Source organism: Bos taurus, chromosome 14, assembly GCF_002263795.3.
Source record: "Bos taurus isolate L1 Dominette 01449 registration number 42190680 breed Hereford chromosome 14, ARS-UCD2.0, whole genome shotgun sequence".
Lineage (NCBI taxonomy): Eukaryota > Metazoa > Chordata > Mammalia > Artiodactyla > Bovidae > Bos > Bos taurus.
The window spans coordinates 73,812,421-73,827,786 of NC_037341.1; the positions used below are offsets into that span (position 1 = coordinate 73,812,421).

The 15,366-nt window shown below is 37.7% G+C and overlaps 1 protein-coding gene across 3 annotated transcripts in view; it reads right to left on the reverse strand.

Moving 5' to 3' along the window:
- Positions 1-1,722: 1,722 nt before the first annotated feature.
- Positions 1,723-15,366, reverse strand: part of OSGIN2 (oxidative stress induced growth inhibitor family member 2) — a 29,465-nt gene continuing 15,821 nt past the window's right edge. For all 3 annotated transcript variants that reach the window (XM_002692849.4, XM_005215704.5, XM_005215705.5), the window contains exons 3-6: positions 11,507-11,643; positions 10,752-10,943; positions 8,478-8,569; positions 1,723-3,610 (exon numbers count right to left, since the gene is read on the reverse strand). In XM_002692849.4, the coding sequence (XP_002692895.1) occupies positions 2,578-3,610; positions 8,478-8,569; positions 10,752-10,943; positions 11,507-11,643 (1,454 nt within the window). In that variant the 3' untranslated portion in view covers positions 1,723-2,577. The remainder of the gene's footprint in view (positions 3,611-8,477; positions 8,570-10,751; positions 10,944-11,506; positions 11,644-15,366) is intronic.

The window sequence follows — 15,366 nt, forward strand, 5'->3', positions numbered from 1 at the left end:
TTGAACATTTATGTAGTAGCTTTTAAAGTGTTTCTGCTACTCGTAATATCTGTGTCAACTCTGGATCTACTTTGATGACTTGTTTTTTCCCTCTGCTTATGGTCACGTCTTCTTGTCTTCACACCTAACTTTTATTGCACGTTGTACACTGCAGATGCTGTAATGCCGCTGAGGACCTGGGTTTTGTTGTCTTTAGACAGAGTCAGGTTCTGTGGCAGCAGTTAACTAACTTGCTGGCACATTTAGTGTGATCTTCTTGAGGACTGGTTTTAGGGTAATGCAGATTTATAGTAACTGTATTTCCAAGGCTTGGCCAATTTGGGGTCTCAACTGAATGGCCTTTTATTTAACTTTTACAAAAGTAAAGTTGTGGCAAGTTCACATACTCAGACTGCTTAAAACAGAGAGCTGCAACTAAATCTTATTTTTATTGTATTACTTCCAAAACTCCAAAGAGATTCTGCTTTTTAATCATTCTTTCAAGAGCTAGACTTTTGAGGGATGAAGGAGATGCCCTTATCACAGTATGACTAGTCAAAATATTTAGTGCTTTCCTCCCTCCCTGAATAAGTAGTTGGTACTGATGGATAATGACAGATTTAAAATAATGGGACAGAAATTGATCAAGAGTATATATTACAACAGCGAAAACACTTTGATGCTACTCCCAACACAGGGCAGCTAGGTCTGAGGGAGAACTTAGAAATGGGAGGTTACTAAAAATGGAATTATTAACCAGGTTTATTAGGGCCCTGCTGAAGTTTTATTTTCCCTGAAGTCGTTCTTTTTTTGGTGAATGTTTTAATTTTAAAAATGCTATTGAATGGGTAAAAGGGACTCCTCCTACCAGAGGAGTCTGGCAGGCTACAGTCCATGTGGTCGAAAAAGAGTTGGCACAACTTGGCAACTCAACAACAAGAAACCATCTTCATAACAAACTCATTTTCAATTTAGAAGCAACACCAAGAAAAGCATCCCATCAACTCCTTCAGAGTTCAAAAGAACAAACAAGAAAGTGCTCCATCAAGTGTACCAAAGGATGTCACACCATATCAATAGGTGTGAAATTAATTTGAAAAGGTTATGATGATAAAAACTGGTACATCAATTCCAAAATCAAGCTCATCAGACATGACATTATCAAGAGAATAAGAATTCATCCAAAACAACTAGTTGTAGATGTCTATTCCAAACAATATTTTAAGGTGAATTAATACTTTTTAATAAATTCTTAAATAAATCTATAAGCACACGGACAGATAAATCCTGACTTCTAGTCCATTATACCAAAAAAATAGAAATAGACTTTGAATAAACACATTCCAGGTGAAATAAATTTAACCAAAAAGAAAAAAGAGAGAGAAAGACCGGGAAATTCAATTTGCCACAGAGAACTTTTTAACACTTCTTTGTCTAACACAAAATGTTTGGAGATTTGTATGAAAATACAGACATTAAGCACACCTAGGTATAAACCAAGACAGAACACATACTTCAATAAATAACCATAGGATTAAATGCTATGTCATCTCCAACAAAGAATTTCAAAGTAACCATTTGAGAATAGGAAAGGCAGATTTTTACCTTCTATATTTTAACCTTTAATAATTCTGATAAAAATAATTCTGGTAATACTCAAAAAGTACTGCAATATTAAAAGTACTTACACCCAAACATCTTTAAGTTTCAGTGACAGAAATTAACTCAGTGTTCACACAGAAATAAGTAGTTCCATTCAAAATTTATTGAAATGCAAATTCGTTTAAGGGTTATGCTAGTTAACTAGAGAATATAGCTCCAGAAACTACCTTGGTAGGTTCCTGAATATATGCCAGCATTATTAAATGGTTTATTAGAAGCTGAGAATATGAATTGCCTGTCAAGGTTTCAACAATAAAAAAAATCCCATCATATTTGTCAATAAATTAGACATACAATTGATAATTTCAAAATAAATAAAACCTGAGTTGATTATCCCCTCTATTTCCACCCACCCTCAGCATATATACATTTATATCCCATTTTCTGTTAGACCAGTGTGTATCAAACTTTAATAAGCATACATATTTGAGGATCTCATTAAGATGCAATTTCTGATTCAGTGAGTCTGCTATGCGGCCTGAGAGGCTACCTTTCTAACAAGCCACAAGTGGAGCTGATGCTGTCTCTGAACCATCCTTGAACAGCACAGTAACTCAATATATAAAGTGAGGGGAAGCTCTGGCCATTTAATGACTGCAGCTTTATAGATTCAATGCTGTTATATTTTGGGAATCAAACATAAATAATCAACAGTGATCACAAAAAAGTAAGTCTTAGAAGAAAAGAATGTTTCAGTTAAGTGAGAACTTAAAGTATATCAGATTGGCAGTGCTTCTATTTGTCTGACAATTGACACCTTTGATACATTACAATGTAATCAGGACAAAAATTCTAGTTAACTTTAAAAAATAGTTATTATCGCTTGAGGCTCTCCTAGTTAATTCAAGTTCAGAAAATTCAAGCCAGTACACTGTAATATCTCTATTAAAAATCTTTAATGGTAAAGTGTCCATATAAATTACTTGTAAACCTGCTCTACACTATGCCATCTCCTCCTCCTCTTTCAACGAATAAATGCTTTTTTTTCTTCTGTCTTATAGCTAAACAGCGTGTAACACCCAGTGCCCCTCCCTTTAAAAATCGAACAAAATTGTCTCCAACCAATGGACCCAATGCAAAAAGGTTGGCTTCTTTAACACACTCATAGGTATACGCATCTATTTCCACAGGATTACCCTTACATGTGATTGGCAGGCTTGAGTTATGGCCCAGGTAACACCCTTGCTCCTTCAGAAAAGACAGATTGGGATGAGAACCTATCAACACTACTGCTGCAGACAGCCTAAATATTTTCTTCAATCCAGAGATACTCTGAAGAATGCATTTCATGTCCGACTTAAAGGCAAGCACATGGTGCTCAGGAAAACTAGTATAAGCAGATAAAAGATCTGAGTCTAAAGAATATGACTGAGTACACATCATATGATAGACTTTATGGTATTCTGGGTAAAGCTTTTTGGGAAGCTGCTTGAAAATTAAGTCTGGATCAGTTACTCGTCTGCGAAACACATGAATCACAGGGACATTATTGTTGTAAGCACACAGTACTGCATCAGCTGCGGTAAGCCCAGAACCTACAATTAACACTGGATCCACTTTGCCACGCAACTTTCCTTTGCTTACAGCAGCTCCAAATTCAGGCATTGAATGAAACACAAAAGGAAAATCTTCCCCTTCGATTTCCAGACGGCCAGGAGAGTCTAATGTTCCAGTTGCCAGAGCTACATTTTCAGCAAAGAGACAGAAGGGAATATGAGAACCATCTCCTACTCGCTGATAACCCCTGATTTCCCAGTTTCTCTTGGCGAATTTTGACTTCTCTATCTGTAAATGCTGTGTTGAGATATTTCGGCCTTGACCATCATTATCAACTTGATCTCTGTAGAGTCTTGATACCGAGGTAATGTAAGTATTCTCTCTGAAATTCTTCTGAAGACCCATGACTTTGACATAGTGTTTATAGTAGCGAGCTATTTCCTCTGGCATAACTCGATCCCCTTTTAGGTTCCTATGAAAAGAAAAGGAAGAACATTCCATGAGGATAATACTTTTAGTTTCCATGATTACTACTTCTCCATCTAGTCCACTATTTTATCTTTTTATTCCTCTGGACTGTCTAAGCTAAAACTAACTCTTACCCTAACACTTCACAAAGAAAGAAAGCCTTTCCTTTTCTCTAAAAACGCTAATAAATTAGGGGCTGTCCCTGGTGGTCCAGTGGATAGGAATCTGCCTGCTGATGCAGGGGACGCAGGTTTGATCCCTGGTCCAGAAGATTCCACATGCCATGGAGCAACTGAGACCGTGTGCCCCAAGTGCTGAGACCACGCTCTAGAGCCCATGAACCACAGCTACGGAGCCCACGTGTTACAACTACTGAAGCCTGTGCTCCGCAGCAAGAGAAGGCACCACAACGAGGAGCTGATGCGCTGCAACTCAGAGCAGCCCCCTTGCTCATGGCACTGGAGAAAGCCTGCATGCAGCAAAGACAACTCAGTGCCACCAAAAATAAATTTTTAAAATGCTAATAAATTATTTTTTATCAATGGAGTAAGTCCCATGAGGGTAGAAACTGTATTTAAAGCATCCTTGTTTCCCCAATGTCTTGTCTAAGTATCTGTTCAGATTAGCTGTCTTTGTCAATAAACTTCTACTAAATAAATGGATTAAAATGTGGCTTACTGAAAATTACTGTTTTACTCTATCTCACAATTGTAATCTAAATAATTCAGCCTACAGTTATACTATCAGTCTGTATTCTATACAACTGTAGACTGAATTAGATTATAACCATCGAGATATTACAGGTCTGACTGTAATATATATACTTCTTAAAGATAATATCTAGACACAATTTTTAATAAGTTGCTTTTCATTTTCATAATGACCAAAAATAATTCAGATCTGTCTTTGGCCGAACAAAATCATCCTACATTTAAACAGATAACATTTCTCTCTGTATTTTCCTACTCATTTATTCTTCATTCACCCAGCTGTGTCCAGTTCTTTGCGACACCATGGACTGCAGCACGCCAGGCATCCCCGTCCCTCACCATCTTCGAGCTTGCCCAAGTTCATGTCCTTTGCATCGGTGATGCCATCAAGCCATCTCATCCTCTGACGCCCTTCTCCTTGTGCCCTCAATCTTTCCCAGCATCAGGGACTTTTCCAAAGATTCAGCTGTTTGCATCAGATGACCAAAATACTGGAGATTCAGCTTCAGCATCAGTCCTTCCAATGAGTATTCAGGGTTGATTTCCCTTAAGATTGACTGGTTTGATCTCCATGCTGTCCTAGAGACACTCAGGAGTCTTCTCCAGCACCACAGTTTGAAAGCATCAATTCTTTGGCATTCTGCCTTTCTTTGTGGTCTAGCTCTCATAACCACACGTGACCACTGGGAAGATCAGAGCCTTGACTATACGGACCTTTGTTGGCAGAGTAATGTCTCTGGTTTTCAACACATCATCTAGGTTTGCCATAGCTTTCCTGCCAAGAAGCAATCGTCTTCTGATTTCATGGCTGCAGTCACCATGCTCAGTGATTTTAGAGCCCAAGAAGAGGAAATCTGTCACTACTTCCACCTTTTCCCCTTCTGAAGTGATGGGGCTGGATGCCATGATCTTGGTTTTCATAATATTTAGTTTTAAGCTGGCTTCTTCACTCCTCCTTCACCCTCATCAAGAGGCTCTTTAGTTCCTCTTCACTTTGTGCCATTAAAGTGCTATCATCTGCATATCCGAGGTTGCTGATGTTTCTCCTGCCTATCTTGATTCTAGCTTGTGACTCATCCAGCCCGGCATCTCTCATGATGTGCTCAGCGCTCAATCGTGAACCAGTTAGATGTTTGATGCAGGATTCTAACTGTTGCTTCTTGACCCCATACAGGTTTCTCAGGAGACAGGTAAGATAGTCAGGTATTCCCATCTCTTTAAGAGCTTTCCTCAGTTTGTTATGATCCACACAGTCAAAGACTTTAATGTAGTGGATAAAACAGAAGTAGATGTTTTTCTGCAATTTCATTGCTTTTTTTAATGATCCAGTGAATGCTGGCAATTCGATCTCTGGTTCTTCTTTTTCTAAACCCAGCTTGGACATCTGGATGTTCTTGGTTCACATAATGGTGAAGCCCAGCATGCAAGATTTTAAGTGTGACCTTACTAGCAAGTAAGTCAAGTCAAGGCTATGGTTTTTCCAGTAGTCATGTATGGATGTGAAAGCTGGACTGTAAAGAAAGCTGAGTGCCAAAGAATTGATGCTTTTGAACTGTGGTGTTGGAGAAGACTCTTGAGAGTCCCTTGGACTGCAAGGAGATCCAACCAGTCCATCCTAAAGGAAATCAGTCCTGAATATTCATTGGAAGGTCTGATGCTGAAGCTGAAACTCCGATACTTTGGCCACCTGATGCGAAGAGCTGACTCATTTGAAAAGACCCTGATGCTGGCAAAGACTGAGTGCAGGGGGAGAAGGGGATGACAGAGGATGAGATGGTTGAATGGACATGAGTTTGAGGAAACTCTGGGAGTTGGTGATGGACACGGAGACCTGGCGTGCTGCGATCTATGGGGTCACAAAGAGTCGGACATGACTGAGCGACTGAACTGAACTGAACTTACTAGCATGAGAGATGAGTGCAACTGTCCAATGGGTGGCACATTCTTTAGTACTACCCTTCTTGGGAACTGCAATGAGGATTGACCTTTTCCAGCCTGTGGTCACTGCTGGGTCTTTGAGATTTGCTGACATATTGAATGCTACACCTTGATGGCATCATCCTTTAGGGTTCTGAATAGCTCTACTGAAATTCTGGGATTCCATGGTGGCTTAGATGGTAAAGCGTCTGCCCGCAATGTGGGAGTCCCAGTTTGATCCCTGGGTTGGGAAAATCCCCTGGAGAAGGAAATGGGAACCCATTCCAGTACTCTTGCCTAGAAAATTCCATGGATGGAGGAGCCTGGTGGGCTACAGTCCATGGGGTCGCAAAGAGTCGGACACGACTGCGCGACTCCACTTTAACTGAAATTCTTTGACATCCTTCCTACTCATAAGGAGATCTATAAATATAATCTGCTCTTATGGGAAAAAAAAAAGCACATTAATACATCTTTTATTTTCCACTTGAACTGTAAAGCAATGGGCATTAGTATCCTTAAACAGTGCCCCAATTGGAGGTAAGTAGCAGAAAAAACACCAAATTAGGGAATTCCCTGGTAGTCCAGTGGTTAGGACTCTGCACTTCCCCTGCCAAGAGCTTGAGTTCAATCCCTGGTTGGAAACCTAAGATCCCACAAGCCATGTAGTGGGGCCAAAAAAACAAAACAAAACCCACCAATTCATTTCACACAATTCAGTGTAACTTGTAACTGGAATAAGTGAGAAGTTTAATAACTATAGTAATTAAGATTTAGAATTTATTAACTCTCAATTTTTATAGAAATCCTATGTAATAATTATAATTATTACTACCTCAATTTTGCAAACTAGGAAATTGATAGCTAATGAAATGACAGCTATTTTAAGTTATTTGACCAGTGTCATAACATTAAAAGTTACAGAATCAGAATTCAAACTCTGCAGTCAATCTCGAGAGGTCTAACACTCTTCTCAACACTATGCAAGAGCAGGAACTAAAGCTAATATTTATCACAAGAGTCATTTTCATATGTTACTTAAACACAACATGCTCAACTTGGAAGGACGAACACTTCTGGTACACAAATCTTAAAGCTTTTCCTTGTTTACCTGCATCATAAAGGGGAAAATAAGTTGAGCAATTTCACTTTTTTATGAAAATCAAGAATTTATACAATTTGCCTGATTTTGCAATTTTACATTTCAAACTTATACAATAAAACTTCTGTTAAAAAAAAAATCCCAAAGTAATATCTGAAAGGTTAAATTTCAATTACCCATGCTGGTTTAAATTTACTCTCCTTAAATCTTCTCAAATTAAGGAAAACTACTGTAGATTAACATGGTTTTTATCTAGCAGGAAGTCAAGCATTTGAACATTACAGCCCTATTTCAAAGGTTTTGTGTAACTTCCTGTTTTAATTTATTGTTTCTCTGAGCGGTCAGAGTAGATTCTCTGTATTGGTAATTCCTATCTGTAGGAATGAAAATGACTTGAAAATGATAAGGCTTTTCATAATTTCTTTCTTTCAACTTTGAATTCTTTCTCCAAAATAAATACAAAATAAACTTGTATTCTTTCAAGTTGAGATTTTCATAATTTCTATTCTCATACTTTACTATTCTTATTAAATATTTACCTCTATAGCCAAGTAGATGACCACATCATAGAATCTATTTTATTCCATCATTCTAAATTATTCATTATGTATACTCTGGTTTTCCTTCAGATTGTATAAGTCTTTTGCCTTTTTAAATTATTCATTATATATACTCTTCTACTCGGAAAAGTCAGATACTTTAGGTATCTAAGATATGCACTAGATGAAGTGATCCATTTATAAAAGTAAGTATATGCATACTTTAGGAACGTACACAAGAGATATGTATACATGAAGATATACATATCCACTTACAAAAATAAGTTATACAAACCCATTCTTAAAAATAAGTAAACAAGTAAAGGATATGTAGGTGGACAAGAAAATAACTAAACAGAGAGTGGTTTAACAGTAGAGTGAGATAAATTGTGGTAACAATCTGCAGACAAGTCCATACCTCTGTGTACTTCGTGTTATAAAATCTCTAAATAGAACTAGCTCATAACCACTACGATGAGGAGGTTTTATTTGAAAGATACAAACATCAATATTATTCATCTAAGACAGGGTCACAACTATTTTGAAATTTGCTGACAGACTCTTTCCCACTGTATATCAAAATTTTAATAGTTTGATCTTTACCTTCGTTTGCTAGATACCCAGTCTTTAAATTTAAGTCCAGGTAGCTCCATCCAATTTCCAAAGCTGATTGTCAACATTGAGCCTTCCATATTCTATTTGAATAAAAATGTGTAAGAAAAAACACATTTTATCAGTAACATGGTCTTTTTTTTTTTTTTAAACCAAACCCATCTCATTTACTCTAAGTCTGGATAAGGAGAGCTCAAAGAAGTCCTAAATGGTCTGTAAATTACCTCTTGAAATTTATTCCAATTAACTTTCAAATACTTTCAACATTTGGTAGTGTGTATACTCCTTTCATACAGTTATACATTTATAAATCAGATTTACAACATTACCCGATGCCTACACAATGGTGATAGCTTTGGCCTATAAAACGTAATTAGATGCAGAATACAGTGTCAGAGGAGCAAATCAGTTATTTTCACACTTTAAACAAAAGGGAAAAAGTTAATTCCTAACACTTTAAGAAACCAGGGAAATAAGCAAGTGGTTCTGATTAAGAACAGACTCACTGCTGAAGCCAAAGCTGCCTTTAAGGAAGTGGGCCCCTTCACGCTTGCCCTACTTATTTCTATTTTGCTCAGCACAAAGCAAGAAAAGCCCAAAGGCCAAAACCATCTCTCCCAATGACCTCAATGATCTCTTTCAACCAACTCTTTTAAGTTGTGTTTTTTTTTTTTTTTTCTCCTAATCTGAATCCTTCTTTCCCTGTTTCTATAAAGCCCAGTATTGGGAATGGGAGTCATTATTATTACTACTGGCTAACATTTATAGAGCAATTACTATGCACTGTGGCTTACAGTCTTACTATTTGTGATAGTACAAAATCACCACAGGAAGACAATGCATAAGGCTGCCACTGCTTTGAAGCAGGCTGGCCTGATACTAGGATCAGAACCAAGTTTCAGGTATATTTCACGTTACCACTGATTCAAATACGTTTCTAGTAATCAAGGCTTATCCATACTTTAACTTTCTGATATGTAAGTGGGAGAAAAGAAAACATGAATTATTGCCTGCAGCACATTTTTCTAAGGAGAAAACAAACAAGTAAAATAAAAACTCGGGAATTTATAGAAGGTAGCCTAAAACTTAAAAACCGTTTCATGGCTGTTTCAATAAATGCAGTTTTGTTAAGAATGCTACTTATTAACAAAGCAAACATAAACATGTGAGCTAAAAGGCATAGATATTTTGATAGCTGTGATCCATTACCATAAAGGTAATTAAGATTTTAAAAAGTTCGTGATATATTTCATCTACAAATGTTCCAAAACAGTTGTTTGATAAATGTAAACCTTCAGTCATATAACATTGCACTAACACAGGAACATCCAACTGAAATTTATACTCAAGAGTTGATATTAAATGTTAAAATTCCCATGAAGTCTGTATTTCATAACAGCAAATATTATTTAACATTTATTTGTACAACAAATGAGTACTTACCATATGCTAGACACTATACTAACTTCTGAGAACACAGGAGTAAAAAACAATTATTAGTTGCTGCCTGCCAATGAAACAGGCTGGCTCTTTGTGTTGGTCAGTTTTGTGGTTTAACTTCTGCTATAGACTGAACTGTATCATCCCCCCAAATCCATTTGCTGAAACCCTAACCCCACATGTGACAGTATTTAGAGATGGGGCTTTTGTAAGTTAATTAGGGCTAGATGAGGTCATGGGACTGATGCCCTGAAAACAGGATCAGTGACTTTACAAGAAGAGTTTACCCTCTCTTTGGTGAGGGCACGAAGAGGAGCCCTCACCATAGACTGAGTCATCTGGCACCACGGTCCTGGATCTTCCAACCTTCAAAATGTGAGTGTGTTTTTAAGCCACTCACTCTACGGTATTTTTGTTTTAGCAACCGAAGCAGACAAATACAATTTTTTTCTTTTACAATACATTTTTTCATTGAAGCTCTTGAAAATGTAGGGAAATAATAGGTAGTAGTATGAAATATTGTGTGAGATTTTGTAAACTCTACAATAAGTAAACAAACATTTTTTTACTATGCCCAACATTCTTAAATATTCTCTATATAATTCTTAGAGAAACACTTATTCTAAGACACTACCAGTAATCAAATTTGGCTTAATTTCTACTAGCAATTAACTTGGATTTAACTGAACACATTAAAATTCTCAGATAAAGATGTGGTAATCATCATATATAACATTATATCATGTTTAAGAATCAAAACGGTCTTATCAAGACGTCATACAAAATAACTCACACTCACTAAAATGCTAAGAAAGATATACTCACGTGCCAAGCTCCACCAGGTGGACCTTTACCAAGAACTAAGTGAGGGATATAATGATGCTGTTCTAATTTCCAATGCAAAACGGATGGATAATCATACCCAAAGTCAGCATCTGGATGAAGAAGTGTGTCGAAAAGTACTGCAACTGGATTGGATGATCGGCCCTCAAGGCCCTCTGACAAATATTCTAAGTCCTAAATAAGTTAAAAAAAAAAAAAAAGACATAAAGAAAAAAGGCAGAGTTTGGAAAAAACAAACAAACTCCAGCTAACGTAATAGTGAAAACCATTACTCCAATCCAGCATTTTACAGACAGCATGCAACAAAACACTGATGTTCCTTAGAGATCTTAATAGATTCTCAGGTCAAATAAACATGGGAAATGGTTTGTTTCAAAAAGCTAATCAGATCGTTTTACTACAAAATTTAAAGATGGCTTTAATATGGCAGTATGCCTTAATATATCTACCCTAACACTTTAATAATAAAAAGCAGCATTTCCAAAACTTATCTGAGCATAAAGCACCTATTAAAAACTCCATCAGGGTGTAATTTGGGAAATTCTGCTCTAATTAATTCAGGAAAATAAATGGAAGTTAACTCAGCAAGATATACTTACAAATCTAAAATTAAAATGTTAGAAAGTGTTATTTAAAAGGAAAGGTTTTCAGCTAAGAAATACAATGCTCATGTAGCAGAAAATTAATCTTGTCTCAGTATAAAAAATTGAAAAGGACTGACATGTAAAAAATAATACCTGATCAACAATGGAAAGATGTCTTGCTTCCTCTAATTTACTATGTAAGATTGTATTTGGATGGATTGCTTCTGATGATAAATACGGTCTGTAGCCTGACAGCATGTAAGAAAGGCAGATTCCTGAGGGTCCATTTCCTATTTTTAAAAAAGGGGAGAGGGGTGTATCATTAATCTTAACACTCACGTTCTTTGGCTTTTCCATTTCACAGATGGCGTTTCTCCTCCATCAATTCTTCCTTCCCTAAATTCTTAAAACCAAGTATTTGCAAGAGAAGACTTTTACTTTCTCTCCTGTTTTCTTCAGGGGATCTCACCTACTCAAAACTTCAACTCGCTACGCTGCTAACCTCAAAATCAGACTTCTAGGCTGACCTCTTACTATCAAAATATATCCCATATTTCCATATGCCACTGTTTCACTCCACCTGACTGAACGACTAATAACCGTGTTCAAAATCAAATTCATGACTTCCTCCATTTTTGGTGCCCTCTCCTTTAAACCTCATTCCTCCTCAAAGTATTATACTTACTAGCAAAATCCTGAGTTAATTAGATTATAGTTCTAAACCTCTTCTGTCACCTTTATCCATTCAGCTGTTATAGCTATTCTCATTCATATACTCTCACTCAGAAGACAAAAAATCTCTTCTTGTTCAAGAGTCATCTACTCCAAATCATTTCACATTTTACATTCAAATGACTTTCTATAACACAGTCTTCACTGTATTAACCAACCTGTCCTAAAGCCTGTCACTGTCTGTTTCTGATTATCAAGAGCTCTCTACATTTTGCTCTCAACCATCTTCTAAGCCCCACCTACCAACCTCCCTCCTGTATTTGTATCTCCTTTACCTAAAACAAAACTGGAAACCGGCTTTTTTTGTCGAACCCTGTTAAACTATGATTTCTATAGTTCCTTTAGTCTGGATTGCCACTTTTCTATTATCTCCATCTACCAAAAATTTAATCCACCTGGGACAACTTTTAGCCATCAGAGAAAATTCTGATCCTTGACTAATATTTTGCCCCAAATAAAATAAACTCAAAGATGTAAATATGAAAAGTAAAATCATGGTAACAGAAAAGAGAGCAATCCTTCTACATATAATGCTCTAGTAGGAAGCCTTTAGGTGTGACACAAACCTCAAAAGAAAGGAAAATACAAACAATTTTACTTCACAAAACTTTTAAAATTACAAATACTGAGGAAAAGAGCTAATTTCCTTGAAAGAAATGAAAGACAAAACTAAAAAAGTAAAATCATAATACCAACAGAACAGAAAATGCATTTGACAAAATCCAATACCTATGCTCAAATTACTGCACAACTGCACTCATCTCACACGCTAGTAAAGTAATGCTTAAAATTCTGCAAACCAGGCTTCAGCAATACATGAATCGTGAACTTCCAGATGTTCAAGCTGGTTTTAGAAGAGGCAGAGGGACCAAATCAAATTGCCAACATCTGCTGGATCATCGAAAAAGCAGGAGAGTTCCAGAAAAACATCTATTTCTGCTTTATTGACTATGCCAAAGCCTTTGACTGTGTGGACCACAATAAACTGTGGAAAATTCTGAGAGACGGGAATACCACACCACCTGACCTGCCTCTTGAGAAACCTGTACGCAGGTCAGGAAGCAACAGCTAGAACTGGACATGGGAACAATAGACTGGTTCCAAATAGGAAAAGGAGTATGTCAAGGCTGTATATTGTCACCCTGCTTATTTAACTTACATGCAGAGTACATACATCATGAGAAACGCTGGACTGGAAGAAGCACAAGCTGGAATCAAGATTGCCAGGAGAAATACCAATAACCTCAGATATGCAGAGGACACCACCCTTATGGCAGAATGTGAAGAACTAAAGAGCCTCTTGATGAAAGTGAAAGAGGAGAGTGAAAAAGTTGGCTTAAAGCTCAACATTCAGAAAACTAAGATCATGGCATCCGGTCCCATCACTTCATGGCAAATAGATGAGGAAACAGTGGAAACAGTGTCAGACTTTATTTTTCTGGGCTCCAAAATCACTGCAAATGGTGATTGCAGCCGTGAAATTAAAAGACGCTTACTCCTTGGAAGGAAAGTTATGACCAACCTAGACAGCATATTGAAAAGCAGAGACATTACTTCGCCAACAAAGGGCTGTCTAGTCAAGGCTATGGTTTTTTCAGTAGTCATGTATAGATATGAGAGTTGGACTATAAAGAAAGCTGAGAACCGAAGAACTGATGTTTTTGAACCGTGGTGTTAGAGAAGACTCTTGAGAGTCCCTTGGACTGCAAGGAGATCCAACCAGTCCATCCTAAAGGAGATCAGTCCTGGGTGTTCATTGGAAGGTCTGATGTTGAAGTTGAAACTCCAATACTTTGGCCACCTGATGCGAAGAGCTGACTCATTTGAAAAGACCCTGATGCTGGGAAAGATTGAGGGCAGGAGGAGAAGGGGACGACAGAGGATGAGATGGTTGGATGGCATCATTGACTCGATGGACATGAATTTGGGTGAACTCCAGGAGTTGGTGATGGACAGGGAGGCCTGGTGTGCTGCCGTTAATGGGGTTGCAAAGAGTCAGACATGACTGAGCGACTGAACTGAACTGAATACCTATTCATGTAAAAACTTTCAACGAGCAACAAAGGGGAACTTGTTAATGAGTATCAACAAAAATCCAATAGCTAACATCATACTTAATGGTGAGAATTTAGGGTTTTTTTCCCCCTAAAAGATCAAGGCAAGCATGTCTTTTCTCATCATTCCTATTCAATACATACCAGAAAGGAAATCCTAGCTAATGCATTAAGACCAGAAAAGGAAATTAAAGATACACAGATTGGGAAGGAAGAAACAGAACTGTCTTTGTTTGTAAATGCTGTAATTATGCAGAAAGTCCAAAAGAATTCACCAAAAAACTCCTGGAAGTAACAAGCTTACAGTAAGGTTGAATGATACCATCAGTCAGTCACCTCAGTCGCTCAGTCGTGTCTGACTCTTTATGACCCCACGAACCGCAGCACACGAGGCCTCTCTGTCCATCAATTCTCAGAGCTTGCTCAAATTCATGTCCATTAAGTGGGTAATACCATCCAACCATCTCATTCTCTGTCATCCCCTTCTCCTCTTGCCATCAATCCTTCCCAGCATCGAAGTCTTTTCTAATAAGTCAGCTCTTCGCATCACGTGGCCAAAGTATTAAAGCTTCAGCTTCAGCATCAGTCCTTCCAATGAATATTCAGCATTGATTTCCTTTAGGATTGACTGGTTTGATTTAGGTCATACCTGAATGGCCTAAATGGTTTTCCCTACGTTCTTCAAATTAAGTCTGAATTTTGCAATAAGGAGTATATGATCTGAACCACAGTCAACTCCCACTCTTGTTTTTGCTGACGGTATAGAGCTTCTCGGAGAAGGCAATGGCACCCCACTCCAGTACTCTTGCCTGGAAAATACCATGGGCAGAGGAGCCTGGTGGGCTGCAGTCCATGGGGTTGCGAAGAGTCCGACACGACTGAGCGACTTCACTTTCACGTTTCACTTTCATGCACTGGAGAAGGAAATGGCAACCCACTCCAGTGTTCTTGCCTGGAGAATCCCAGGGACGGGGGAGCCTGGTGGGCTGCCATCTATGGGGTCGCACAGAGTCGGACACAACTGAAGTGACATAACAGCATAGAGCTTCTCCAGCTACAAAGAATATAATCAATCTGATTTTGGTATTGACCTTCTGGTGATGTACTCATCTCCTGTGTTGTTGGACGTGAGACCTAATATAGAACACTAAATTATAAAACTTTCGGAAGATGACATAGGAGAAAATTTAGGTGACCTTGGTTTTGGTAATGAGTTTTTAGATGTTT